The sequence below is a fragment of the Anguilla anguilla genome, chromosome 11 (assembly GCF_013347855.1).
Source record: "Anguilla anguilla isolate fAngAng1 chromosome 11, fAngAng1.pri, whole genome shotgun sequence".
In the NCBI taxonomy this organism is placed as follows: Eukaryota; Metazoa; Chordata; class Actinopteri; order Anguilliformes; family Anguillidae; genus Anguilla; species Anguilla anguilla.
This window is the reverse complement of record NC_049211.1, coordinates 41779830-41794401: the sequence shown is the minus strand read 5'-3', so window position 1 is coordinate 41794401 and position 14572 is coordinate 41779830. Positions and strand designations below refer to the sequence as shown.

Here is a 14572-nt window from a genome sequence, read left to right as displayed (position 1 = left end):
ACTTTTTTCGGTGGATGTTACCGTCATGAACGGAACAAACATTGGGGTTATGGTGGAAGTAACGGCTTGCTCTCGCTGATGTTCTGGACAGGACGACCGATGGGGGAAGCATCCCGGATATCACCATGAAAGAGGCAGTGGAATTTCTGTCCAGCGCGCAGGACAGCTACCAGCTCCGGGGAGCGTCCTACATCCAGCACAGCACCTTCAAGGAGGACAGGGCCAAACAGGAAGTGAGTCAGAGCCAGAAACCGGCCTTCTTCCTCTTCCTTCAAAATTCAGTGCAGCTTTTTGGAGACAATGGGAGTAGGTCAGGCCAAATGTATATATTTTTAAATAATGATAAGAAACCTATTTTGTCGTGAACCTATCATGCAAGGCTGCAAGTAGCCCAAATTGCTTTAGTGTGACACAAAAAAAAAGACAAATTATCCCTAAAAGTCATCTAACCGAATTTGCCAAAATAAGACTCCTTTGACAATGCTGCTTATGAAACAGCATCTTCAGATTTGTCTTGAATGTTTCATGAGTTCTGTCTTCAGGACAGTTTGTTGCCTGCTGCCTCAGAGGCTTTGACACTGAGGGATGAATCGAGTGACCTTGTGTCAGTGGTCTAATGTACCCCTGGCTCACAGAGCCGCAAATGGACACTGTGTGTTCCAGCGCTCCACAAATGGTAGCACAGCTCAACCCATTTCAAACCAGGAATCTTCAAATGCAGTAGGAGATACGATTATCACCTACGGTCATTTTGTATGTGGCTCATGGCTATGTGAAGCAGTTATTATGATTATGGCAGTTAAGAGGATGATCTCACGATGATGATTATTATTATTATGATTATTATAATAATACTTGTCAATCATAATAACTGGTTCACATAAAATGCACTGTTATTGTTGTTATTATTATTACAAATACCACATCTGAAGCTAATAATTATTTATTTATGGAGGGAAATCTTTGATCTAAAAAATGTTTTGTTTTCCGCACATTGGCATTTTCACTGCAATTAAACCTGCCGTGACAGCACAGCAATGTAAGGCCGACGTAGACGCTCTGTCGCTCTGTCTATGGGAGGAACCCGCGAAGAGGCGTAGTTTTCCCTTTGGGAAGATGTCGCTACGCTAAGCCGAAATTATCAACCAAAACATTTCTGACTGAGAGCAAAAAAAAAACATAAATATTGCAAAAAAATATATAGATTTCAAGAGTAAAGCTGCCGGCAGCTGTAAGCTTTACCACGGCATCTTAGCAAATGAGCAAACCACCTCCGCGCTCCGCCACACGTTCTTCCCACAGACAGAATGAGACGGAGCGCTTACGTCATCCCTACAGTGTGTCGCTTTTCTCAGTGTGCTGCCTGGGTGACTCCCTCGTTTTATGAATGGAACGGATCGCTTAGTAACACGCAGTGTAGTTTTCTGTAATCTCTTCAGCTCTTGCCATTGCCTTTATTTTTTTTAGCTTATATCAGATTTGGTCTTGAGTTATTGTTATTATTTAGAATGCAGTTCTGTGATCTGTGATTAACAATATGAAAATCTATCCCTGTAAAAAGTGTGTTTTGTCCGTACCAAAAACAGAACAATGAGATAGCATTCCGACAGTTTGGTCACTCCCCCATCTTAGTTTAGTCATTTCTTGCAATGAAAACACATTTTCCTAAAATGTGTAGATAGATGCCCATTCTAAATGACCTTTGACTGTCTATAGAAGCTTAATCCCTGTAGGGTCAGAACAGGTTAAGCCGGCTGCTGCGTGCTTATGCTCGTGTGTGTGTGTGTGCGTGTGCTTGTACGAGTATGTGAATGTTTAGATGTGTGTGTGCGTGTGTGTGCTCGTATGAGTATGTGAATGTTTAGGTATGTGTGTGTAACTGTGTGCACACATACAAAAATAGGCATGTGTGCGCGCTTGTATGAGAATGTAAATGTTTAATTGTGCGTATGTCTGTGCTTGTATGAGTATGTGAATGTTTAGGTGTGTGTATGCGCGTGTGTGCTTGTATGAATATGTGAATGTTTTGGTGTCTGTGTGTGTGTGTGTGTGTGTGTGTGTATCTGTGTGTTCGCATGCCTGTTTTGTATATGTGTACGTGTACATCTAGCAGTAGTGTGTGCAGTGGTGTGTGTACATGTAGCAGTAGTGTGGGGAGTGGTGTGTGTACATGTACATGTAGCAGTAGTGTGTGCAGTGGTGTGTGTACATGTAGCAGTAGTGTGTGCAGTGGTGTGTACATGTACCAGTAGTGTGTGCAGTGGTGTGTGTACATGTACATGTAGCAGTAGTGTGTGCAGTGGTGTGTGTACATGTACAGTTGCAATCAAAATTATTCCACCCCTGCGGAAACTGTAAATATTTTTAAATGTATGCTTTTTGGGAGACTTTAAACTAAAAAAAACAACATGTATGTCACTTGTGTGTTCTGTTAAAAATTAAAATATATTTTTTAAGATTTCTGAGTAGCATGTAAATTTTGTATTCAGCCATATCATAAATATTAAACCCCCATTCAATATCACCATTTTAAAAATATTCGCTGGTCTGTAGAGTGACTAAATTTTGTGGAGACACACTTAAGCCCTTGGGAAATCCATAATGATACTGTTTGCTTCACCTGTGATAAACATATAAATCCCACCGACTTCTTCACATCAATTTGAAGCTGACTAGCAAACATGCCAAAGACAAAGAAGCTCTCTCAAAAGTTAAGAGAAGAAATTATTTAATTGCATAAAAAAGGCAATGGATACAAAAAGATCTCCAAGATATTGAAAGTTCAAAGAGACACAATTGCCAACATCATAAGGAAGTTTAAAAGTCATGGAATAGCAGTAAACCTACCTGGACGTGGAAGGAAGAGTAAAGTTACATCAACTGTTATCAGGCACATCGTAAGAACTGCAGAGAAAACCCCTCATATTACTGCCAAAGGCTTACAGGATGACCTTTTGAAAGCTGGAACAAAAGTATCAGTACAGATGATAAGAAGGATATTGAACAAGCAAGGCCTTCATGGCCGTCACACCTCGCCGCACTCCACTCTTAACCAGTAAGCATATGAAAAATCGACTTGAATATGCAAGACGTCATTTTGATAAGTCTATGGAGTTTTGGGTGAATATTTTATGGAGTGACGAGACAAAACTGGAATTGTTTAGACCCATGGATAAGCTGTATGTCTGGCGCAAGAAAGGTGCAGCTTATGACAAGAAGAACACCATCCCCACAGTCAAGTATGGAGGTGGTTCAGTCCTTCTGCTGGGGTGTTTTGCTGCTGCTGGTACTGGCAATCTTCAGCGTGTGACTGGCACCATGGATTCCTTGAAATACCAGGCCATTCTGGAGAAGAATGTGATGCCCTCAGTGCATAAGCTGAAGCTTGGTGATCATTGGACTTTCCAGCAAGACAATGATCCCAAGCATACATCCAAGTCAACAAAAACTTGGTTCAGGGAATGATCTTGGAATGTCTTTGACTGGCCTTCTCAGTGTCCAGATTTAAATCCCATTGAAAATCTTTGGTGGGATTTGAAGAAAGCAGTGGAATCATGAAAACCAAAGAATATCGGTGAACTTGAAGCATTTGCACAGGAATAATGGGCCAAGATTCCAAAAGAGAGGTGTCAGAGGCTTGTGAGCACTTATAGGAAGCATTTATTGGAAGTTATAAAAGCTAAAGGATGTTCCACAAACTACTGATTTTGGGGGTTGAATAATTTGGTCATTGATTTTTTTTGGAGAGAATTTCATTTTTTTCCTTATAACAAATAGTAAACTCAGCTGTATGTTTTCAAAATCACTTGAACATGTTCTAATAAACATGTATTTCTGTTTACAAAGGCCTTAGTTGATACATTGTCATGAAATTTTACTCACATCACAAAGACATATTATGGGTTAGAGGGGTTGAATAATTTTGATTGCAACTGTACATGTAGCAGTGATGTGTGTATATGTAGCAGTGGTGTGTGTACATGTAGCTGTAGCAGTAGTGTGTACAGTGGTGTGTGTATATGTAGCAGTAGTGTGTGTACATGTAGCAGTAGTGTGTGCAGTGGTGTGTGTAGCCTATATGTAGCAGTAGTGTGTGTACATGTAGCAGTAGTGTGAGCAGTGGTGTGTGTATATGTAGCAGTAGTGTGAGCAGTGGTGTGTGTACATGTAGCAGTAGTGTGTGCAGTGGTGTGTGTAGCCTATATGTAGCAGTAGTGTGTGTACATGTAGTAGTAGTGTGAGCAGTGGTGTGTGTACATGTTGCAGTAGGGTGTGCAGTGGTGTGTGTATATGTAGCAGTAGTGTGTGCAGTGGTGAGTGTATATGTAGCAGTAGTGTGTGTACATGTAGCAGTAGTGTGAGCAGTGGTGTGTGTACATGTAGCAGTAGTGTGAGCAGTAGTGTGTGTACATGTAGCAGTAGTGTGAGCAGTGGTGTGTGTATATGTAGCAGTAGTGTGAGCAGTGGTGTGTGTACATGTAGCAGTAGTGTGAGCAGTGGTGTGTGTACATGTAGCAGTAGTGTGAGCAGTGGTGTGTGTATATGTAGCAGTAGTGTGAGCAGTGGTGTGTGTACATGTAGCAGTAGTGTGTGCAGTGGTGTGTGTACATGTAGCAGTAGTGTGAGCAGTGGTGTGTGTACATGTAGCAGTAGTGTGTGCAGTGCTGTTTACTCTGCAGCGGTCTCCATGTAAGAATGGCAGTCCTGAATGTGGCCCTGATCCTCAGGTGTACCAGCTGAACGGGATCCCCGCCCTGGTCAGCCTGCTGCAGAGCTCCAACGGGCAGGTCCAGCAGACCGCCGCGGCCGCGCTGAGGAACGCGGTCTTCCGGCACGCCGCCAACAAGCAGGAGGTGCACCGCTGCGGCGGCATCGCCGACGCCCTGGCCCTGCTGCCGAACACCAGCTCCACCGAGACGCAGAAGCAGCTGTCAGGTGGGGGCCCGGGCGCAGAACGGGCGCAGAACGGGCGTGGAACAGGCATACACCCTGCATAATTTTTTTTTTTTTTAAACTGCTTGATTAGCCAAGCCAAATGCTGAAAGCTCTCTTCTCACAAGGGTGGAAATCATGTGACATGCTGAAATTTGATTGGTCCTGGGGAATGGGCAGAATATTTTGGTGGTGTAAAAGGATGTGATCCATGTGTATTATTAGTGAGCGCTTGTCGTTACGACGTTAAACTGCATGTTTTCGTTTCGGAAAAACTGTCCTCAAAAATTGGGTGTGATGATGGTTCCTACGGGAACGTGAATAATGACATTTCTCATTTTTCCTACAAATCCTCCCAGCCCGACCAATAGCGTGAATACATCCTCCTTAAAAACATTTAAAATGTAGATTATTTATTTATCAACCTTTTCTTTAAGATCTATATAAGGACCTATATTGCTATATTAAATTAATTACTGTTAAAAACCGTTTAAAGAGCCTACTTTTCCCGTCATGTGCAATGATAGCATTTCATAGAGTGCTTGATGGCTGTAAACTGGACAATATTACAGGCAGCTACTGTTCTACAGTACTTCACTGTTTGCACCTTATTGGCAACAGAAAGTGTTTTTCTTGTTTGCAGAGAGTAATACATAATTAATGTCTTCATAGTTCTTTCCACAAGCTTAAAAAAAAAAGTGAGCAGCACTGACATTGTGTTTACCGGTGTGCCTGAAACATGGCCGACCGTATTCTAAAGCCAGTTTCATTTCAAGTAGCATTCAGCTGAGGACTTCCCCACTTTAGAAATGGTCGCCTGTTAACAGCGTATTAATGTTCATATCACAGATTCTATATACTTGCTAATATTCAGCTTCTGTGTTTCTTAACTGCAGGAGGTTCCAGTTTGACCCAAGAGTTTCTGGCATTACAGTACAGATCAGATTCAGTTGGTGGGCCTAGACTCTGCAGTAATGGCACTCTCTCTTGCGAGTTATTTGAGTATCATGAGGACAAGATAGAAAACAGGAAGTCGATGTTTTGAGACTGTCAAAGGGAGAGTAATGGCTTAACGCACAAGGACACGTAAAACTGGGATCACATGATATTTGCGTTGCTACACTAGCGGCGGCGACGGCGCGTGAGGTGGTTTTGTGCCGCGTAGCTTGACGCGCCCGGGTGTGCGCGCGTCTCCTCAGGGCTGCTGTGGAACCTGTCGTCTGCGGACGGCCTGAAGCCGGACCTGATCAAGAGCGCCCTGCCCGTCCTCACCGAGAACATCGTGGTCCCCTTCACCTGCTGGTCCGAAGGCTGCGCCTCCAACAACGTCGACCCCGAGGTCTTCTACAACGCCACCGGCTGCCTGCGGTGAGGAGCCCCGGAACCTTCCGGGAAAAAAACCCCACCACACCTGCGGCCGGGTTCTATAATTACAGTCCTTTAACCCTTAGATATACAGCACCATGACTCAAATTGTGAAAGAAACTTCTGTTATTCGCCATGATTCAGAATTCAAAATGAATGTTACTTCATATGATCGTACATTTCAGACGCAAGAGATAGCATTTTTAGTCTTGACCCTTTTTGAGGCCCTGTGATATCTGATGACTGGTAAGGCTGTGGGACAAAAAACAAAATGCTTTAATTCAGGCACTCAAATCATAATTAATCATTTTCACAAATACAGCCTCCCTCGCTTCACAGTTTGCTGGCAGTTTTCTGCATGATGTCACTTCTCACAAAACTCTGGTGGCTGTTTGAGTGCCAATTAATGCACTTGGTGGACTGACATTTTTCTGTGTACATCTCCCCAGTGGAAATTGCAGTATATCCACTTGGCATTTTTTTCTGTGATAAAAATACACTGCATGTCCAAAAGTATGTGGACACCTGACATCCAACTTCTCATCCCAAATTATTTGCATTAATATGGAGTTGGTCCACGCTTTGCTGCCGTAACAACCTCCTCTCTTCTGGGAAGACTTTATATTAGATCTTGGAGCATTGCTGCAGGGATTTGCTTCCATTCAGCCAGAAAAGCATTGGTGAGGTCGGGCACTGATTGGGGCGATTAAGCCTGGGTCACAGTTGGCTTTCCAGTTGATCCCAAAGGTGTTGGATGGGGTTGAGGTCAGGGCTCTGTGCAGGCCAGTCAAGTTCTTCCACACCATTCTCAACAAAACTCTTTTATATATGGACCTCGCTGTGTGCCCGGGGGTATTGTCATGCTGAAATCGTAAAGGGCCTTCCCCAAATTGTTGGGGAAGCACAGAATCATCTAGAATGTGACTGTGTGCTGTAGCATTAAGATTTTCCTTCACTTGGGCCTAGGCCAAAGTCCAAACCATGAAAAACAGACCCAGACCAAGGGGTGCCCAGATACTTTAGGTCATATAGTGTATGTCATGTTATGTATATCACATAGAGGCAAGGAGTCAGTTTTCCTAAAATGGGGGATGTACTAGACTCTGGAGGACATGATGGAAGCCCTGTATTAGCTGATATGCCAGTGATGGTGAATTACTCACTGTGTATTTGTTCAGGACTGCCCTTACAGCTCTCTAGCTGCCAGGCTCTATGTCATCTTCCCAAGTAAATATTCAAGGAATCTTATTAGCAAACATTGAGCCACGCTAAAATAATTAGCTTTTTGTATCTCCTTTCTCTCGCCTGAACTTGGTGACAGATGTCGGCGGTTTCCGATTTGTCTGACTGGCTGTCATCTTATTTTCCCATTCATCTCATTCAAACGTCAAGATGGATTAGCTTGAAGTTTGGTGTGCCAAGAAGTTTTCAGCACTGTGCTCACTGACATTAGCCACCTACACCAAGTAGTGCAGACGTATTAAACACGTTTTTTAACTTTAGCTGGGAACTATGCTACCTTTTAACAGTTACTGATCAACTGATCTGTGAATTTCAAACAAACATTACATTTATTAACGTGAAGAACTGCAGTCAAATAACTGTCGACCCAATTCTTATGTCGCAGACTTCCCCTGTGGCAGCCATTTTTTGTGGGACCCGAGTTGCACCGTTAGCTAATCAAAAAGTTTGAAAACATTTCTGGACAACAGTGAACATTAATGTTAAAGTTTTCCTCGTGGGTTGCAGGTCAGCATACAGTAGCTGATGGCTGCGATTCTGCGTTTACAACTTTATTCCTACTATTGCCAATATGGACGATGCGAGATGTGAACTTGACAGGAAATAGTTTTTTTTTTGTGTCACAGAAACTTGAGCTGTGCGAAGGAGGCTGAAAGGCAGGCCATGCGTACCTGTCGCGGCCTGATCGACTCCCTGGTCACCTACGTCCAGTCCTGCGTTTCTGAAGACAACCCCGATGACAAGGTGGGCAGGCCTGGGAAACTCCGCCCCTACAACCTTCGGCCTTGCGTTGCTTTCTCAGTGCAAATATCTTCTGTTTTTCTCTTCTCACTACATCACTCGCTACACCACAGGCTCACCCTGTTATCTTTGCCAAAGATTATAAAAAAGAAAAGAAGTATAACACTTTGTTCGCCAGAAATGCCAAATATTTAGCAAAAGCCAAGCATTTGAACAATTCTACCTCAAATCTACCTAACATTATCTGAACGTAAAAATTGGGTTGCGTAAATTCTGAGTGGGTTTACGCAGATTTGCTGCACTGCACTGCGGTGCTACAGTATTTTGATTAACTGGTGAATGAAACTTGGAACTTAAGACTAGGAATTTCATTTTTTGTTTGTTTTTTTGCTCCTTCTTTCAACCACAGCATATTTTTGTGTAATATTCCAGTTTCTCTGTTTTTCAAATCCTCTGCTTGTCTGAATCCACTGAGCTGTAAGAGTCATACTACGTTTCTCGGTTTTACGGGGCGTTTCGGAATCCACCAAGAATTTGCTTATGAAAAAGTGAAGATCGTTAAATTTGACAAGGTCTGTCTGGGGAGGGCATTGCTGGCTCGCGGCTGTTCATGACGAATACATTGATTGGTGAAAAATGACGGCTTGTGCCCTGACTGTGCCCCTGTTTCCGGACGCGCCGCAGTCGGTGGAAAACTGCATGTGCATCCTGCACAACCTCACGTACCAGGTGGAGGTGGAGGCCCCGGAGTACTTCAGCCAATTTACGGCGGCGTCCCAGCCGCCCGCCAGGAGCACCGCCGCCAAGAAGTCCTCCCCCATCAGCTGCTTCAGCCCCAAGAGCAGCAAGCTCGAGCAGGAGGTGAGGGTCCGGTGGGCTAAAGCGGTGCGTCCTCCAGCACCAGGCCGTTAGCGTTAGCGTTAGCAGGAGGTGAGGGTCCGGTGGGCTAAAGCGGTGCGTCCTCCAGCACCAGGCCGTTAGCGTTAGCAGGAGGTGAGGGTCCGGTGGGCTAAAGCGGTGCGTCCTTCAGCACCAGGCCGTTAGCGTTAGCGTTAGCAGGAGGTGAGGGTCCGGTGGGCTAGAGCAGTGCGTCCTCCAGCACCAGGCCGTTAGCGTTAGCAGGAGGTGAGGGTCCGGTGGGCTAAAGCGGTGCGTCCTCCAGCACCAGGCCGTTAGCGTTAGCAGGAGGTGAGGGTCCGGTGGGCTAAAGCGGTGCGTCCTCCAGCACCAGGCCGTTAGCGTTAGCAGGAGGTGAGGGTCCGGTGGGCTAAAGCGGTGCGTCCTCCAGCACCAGGCCGTTAGCGTTAGCAGGAGGTGAGGGTCCGGTGGGCTAAAGCGGTGCGTCCTCCAGCACCAGGCCGTTAGCGCCCCCAGCGCTACACGCCACCACAGTACGCTCTGCTTATTACGTTACAGGCATTTAGCAGACGCTCTTATCCAGAGCGACTTACATTGTATTCAATTATACAGCTAGATGTATACTGGAGCAATGCAGGTTAAGTACATTGCTCAAGGTTTCAACGGCAGTGTTTTACAGGGGAATTGAACCTGCGACCTTTAGGTTACAAGACCAACTCCTTAGCTATTATACTACACTCTGAAATGGCAGCTAATATTTAAATATATAGAATAAGTTGTCTTGTAAATTCACACAAAATTCTCTGCTCCTCTGAATCCGCTGAGCTGTAAGAGTCATAGCACATTTCTCATTTCACAGGGCGTTTTGTATCCACCAAGAATTTGCTTATGAAAAAGTAAAGATCATTCAAATTTGATGACGAGGTCTGTCTGGCAGACACCAGAAATGTGGGAAAGAGCAAAAAGTTGGCACAAAAAAAAAACAACCTTGTGTAACGCTGCTGAAAACCAATAGCGTCTCTCCTGTGTCCGTGTCAGAACGTCTTCAACTTCCCATTGCTGGAGGACAGTAACCCCAAAGGCCTGGGATGGCTCTTCCACTCCAAAACCATGCAGACGTACCTGTCCCTCCTGGGCAGCAGCCAGAAAGACGCCACGCTGGAGGCCTGCGCCGGGGCCCTGCAGAACCTTACTGCCAACAAGGGAACCGTAAGCACCCCCGTCTGCCCGGGAGGGGAACAGGGTTTCAAGGCGGGGGCAATCGCTTCATTACATTGCAATGAGTCACATTTTATGAGAAGGTTGTTCTGGGCCTTCTTAGACTCGTTGGTTTTTATGAAGGTCATGTTAAGGTCACAAACGTTAAATGTCTTGTGTAAATTCTAAGAATTTTGGAGAAAAATAAGTAAAAATATTGTAATTTTTACAAATTAGCCTGTGTGAGCCTTTTGAGTGGAGTGCTGGGTTTTACTCCCCCTGCTACACTTATTTTGCCCGGGGCTTTCGGTTATATTGCAAAGTTATTATCTCCAAGGGGCCTTTTCAGATTTGTTTGAGTGGAGAGCCTCCTGTGTCAGGAGTCAGGGAAAGTTGATCCTCTTAGCTTTATGGCTTACCTGCGAGTGGTAACCTACAGCTGATAATGGTTTAGATTTAGGCGGCAGTACTGGTAATGGTCTACCTGCAGGTGATAACAGTTTAGATTTAGGAGGCAGTAGGGGTAATGGTCTACCTGCTGATGATGGTGGTTTAGATTTAGGAGGTAGTAGTGGTAGTGGTCTACCTGCAGATGATGGTGGTTTAGATCTAGGAGGCAGTAGCTATAATGGTCTACCTGCAGATAATAATAGTTTAGATTTAGGAGGCAGTAGTGGTAATGGTCTACCTGCAGATGATGGTGGTTTAGATTTAGGAGGTAGTAGTGGTAATGGTCTACCTGCAGATGATGGTGGTTTAGATTTAGGAGGCAGTAGTGGTAATGGTCTACCTGCAGATGATGGTGGTTTAGATCTAGGAGGCAGTAGCTATAATGGTCTACCTGCAGATAATAATAGTTTAGATTTAGGAGGCAGTAGTGGTAATGGTCTACCTGCAGATGATGGTGGTTTAGATTTAGGAGGTAGTAGTGGTAATGGTCTACCTGCAGATGATGGTGGTTTAGATTTAGGAGGCAGTAGTGGTAATGGTCTACCTGCAGGTGATAATAGTTTAGATTTAGGAGGTAGTAGTGGTAATGGTCTACCTGCAGGTGATGGTGGTTGAGATTTAGGTGGCAGTAGTGGTAATGGTCTACCGGCAGATAATAATAGTTTAGATTTAGGAGGCAGTAGTGGTAATGGTCTACCTGCAGGTGATGGTGGTTTAGATTTAGGAGGCAGTAGTGGTACTGGTCTACCTGCAGATGATGGTGGTTTAGATTTAGGAGGCAGTAGTGGTAATGGTCTACCTGCAGATGATGGTGGTTTAGATTTAGGAGGCAGTAGTGGTAATGGTCTACCTGCAGATGATGGTGGTTTAGATTTAGGAGGCAGTAGTGGTACTGGTCTACCTGCAGATGATGGTGGTTTAGATTTAGGAGGCAGTAGTGGTAATGGTCTACCTGCAGATGATGGTGGTTTAGATTTAGGTGGCAGTAGTGGTAATGGTCTAGGTGCAGATGATGGTGGTTTAGATTTAGGAGGTAGTAGTGGTAATGGTCTACCTGCAGATGATGGTGGTTTAGATTTAGGAGGCAGTAGTGGTAATGGTCTACCTGCAGATGATGGTGGTTTAGATTTAGGTGGCAGTAGTGGTAATGGTCTAGGTGCAGATGATGGTGGTTTAGATTTAGGAGGTAGTAGTGGTAATGGTCTACCTGCAGATGATGGTGGTTTAGATTTAGGAGGCAGTAGTGGTAATGGTCTACCTGCAGATGATGGTGGTTTAGATTTAGGTGGCAGTAGTGGTAATGGTCTAGGTGCAGATGATGGTGGTTTAGATTTAGGAGGTAGTAGTGGTAATGGTCTACCTGCAGATGATGGTGGTTTAGATTTAGGAGGCAGTAGTGGTAATGGTCTACCTGCAGGTGATAACGGTGTACATGTAGGGGGTAACGGCCGTGGGTCTGTCTCCAGGTGTCCACGGTGATGAGCCAGACCATCGTGCACAAGCTGAACGGCCTGCCCGAGATCATCCCGCTGCTGCAGTCCTCCAGCCCCAGCCTGCAGAAGACCGCCGTCTCCCTCGTGGGAAACCTGTCCCGCAACCCCAGCCTCCAGAAGCTTCTGGGTGAGGGAGCCAGCCTCTGCAGTCTGCTTCTGGTGGACCTGCAGCCTGATGCACAAGCTCTGCTCCATCCACTCATGAATGTGCTGTAGGGTATAACTCTGCAGCAACTTTATAGACTGGCACATGTATTCACCAGTCCTGGGTCAGATACGTATTGGGGGAAAAAACACAATCCTTCTAGAAGAGGAATAAAAAGCTGCATTCTGTGAAAAACAGACTCATTATTGCACTGAACATAACTCGTTTGCATTTGGTCTGCTTTGAGCCAGTTCAGATGCCATTAAAATTTGTCAAGAATCCTGCCAATCCCTGAGGCTTTTCAAAGAACTAGGTTACTAATCCAAAATGTATAATCATATTAAAAAACATTCTGCTCTGAATAAACAGACGTGTTCTTTTCAAATGAGCAGATATCTTCCACAAGGTTTACCCAGGTCTGGTATCACTTTCTTCAGCAGATATTAGGATATCAGTCCATCCTGATCCTTTTAAGAGCAATGGATCTGTGCAGAGGATGTGCAATACTTGGCCCAAGATCTTGGATATGGCTTAGATATTTACTGGATGAGACTTCAGGATAACCAGCTTCTTTACATCAAAGGCATTTAGCAGACCCTCTTATCATACTCTTATCGTTTTACACTGCATCCATTGTAGCTGGATATATACTGAAGCAATGCAGGTTAAGTCCCTTGCTCAAGGGTACAACGGCAGTGTCCAACCAGGAATCAAACCTGTGACCTTTAGGTTACAAGACCGGTTCCTTACCCACTAGGCTACACTGCCACTAGCTTCATAACCATGAAGGAAGAAGTGGCTGTTGTATTACTGGAAATCAGTGGAGCTCTCAATCCCCATCAGTCGCGATCGCAATTAAGTGCACTTACACTTTTGAGCAGAATGACCCCATGTGACCATGTTCTGCTCAACAGCCCGGCAAGTTCTCCCCCAGCTGACCGGCATACTGAGTTCCGGAACCCCCGACAAGGCGGATTCGGACGAGTACCTGGCGACGGGGTGCAACACGGTCCACAGCCTTCTGAAGGCGGAGCCTGACATGGGCAAGAAAGTGCTGAACTACACGCTGGTCAACTCGCTGAGTGACATCAGCAATAATGGGTGAGGGCCGATGTTGTTGACTGTACCACTGTATGATGAAGACAGCCAGTGAACATCGAAAAATGCATTAATTAAGAATACTTAGGGCAAGGATACTCAAATCTGGCCCTCGAGGCCAGTAGTGCTGCTGGTTGTCATTCTTCCCCTCTAATCAGGACTGGTTTAGACCTGGGACACCAGGTGAGTCAAATCTCTGGCCATTCACTGGCATTAATCGATCAATGAACTATCAGGTAGAAAAGTAAACCAGCAGTACTACTTGCTTAGAGGGCCAGATTTAAGTTTCCCTGAAATATGGGGTCTGCTAGACTTGCCCCTGTTTCCAAGCGACTATTGTTTATGACAATAAGGCAGGACTGTAACATCTCATCAACACTGAGAACATGGTACTTAATGCTACCAAGCAACGCCACCATGCAGTGTCTGTGCCCCACACATTCGCGATGGGAATCTGAGTGTGTTTTGTTTTGGACCCCGAGGGCAAGGGAGAGAACATTTTTTGAGCTGGTGCCACAGTACACCGTGTATGTTTTCTTACAGGGTATTCTGTCATTTCAGTTCTGAAACTTTATTCAGAGTTTGCTTCAACTGCAATGGACGACTTACCTGTTTTATCTCCTCAGGTACTTTCCGAAATCTAGCAAAGCAGCTGCTCTCTTACTTTATGGGCTCTGGGCAGAAAAGGATATCCAAAGTTTCCTTAAAAAGGTAAACCTTTTGTTGAAATGTTACTGGTGAAGGTTGAGATTGAGATTTAATGAATCATGTATACATACCGCCTGTCTGAACTGTCCAACTATCCACAGGTGTAGTGACAGACCCTGATGGGGTGATGCACCCTGTGGTCTATAATCTATACCTGACCGGCAGTGGCTAGCTAGCGCCCTCCTGTGCTGGCGCATAATTGGCTATAGCATAATCCATGGGGGGAGGGTTTCAGTTGGCAGGTTTATTGGAAGCCTACAGTCTTATGAAAAAATAAATAAATAAATAAAAATAATAATGATCTTAGCCACAATAATTTAACAATGTGCAAAAAGTTAAGACT

At 44.9% G+C, this 14572-nt stretch overlaps 1 protein-coding gene across 1 annotated transcript in view; it reads left to right on the top strand.

Annotated features, from left to right (window-relative positions):
* Positions 1 to 14572, top strand: part of LOC118208583 (plakophilin-1) — a 36658-nt gene that overhangs the window by 17749 nt on the left and 4337 nt on the right. Inside the window, exons 5-13 of the mRNA XM_035383408.1 lie at positions 92 to 233; positions 4728 to 4935; positions 6132 to 6300; positions 8166 to 8283; positions 8965 to 9141; positions 10177 to 10347; positions 12252 to 12405; positions 13338 to 13524; positions 14148 to 14232. Of these exons, the coding sequence (XP_035239299.1) occupies positions 92 to 233; positions 4728 to 4935; positions 6132 to 6300; positions 8166 to 8283; positions 8965 to 9141; positions 10177 to 10347; positions 12252 to 12405; positions 13338 to 13524; positions 14148 to 14232 (1411 nt within the window). The remainder of the gene's footprint in view (positions 1 to 91; positions 234 to 4727; positions 4936 to 6131; positions 6301 to 8165; positions 8284 to 8964; positions 9142 to 10176; positions 10348 to 12251; positions 12406 to 13337; positions 13525 to 14147; positions 14233 to 14572) is intronic.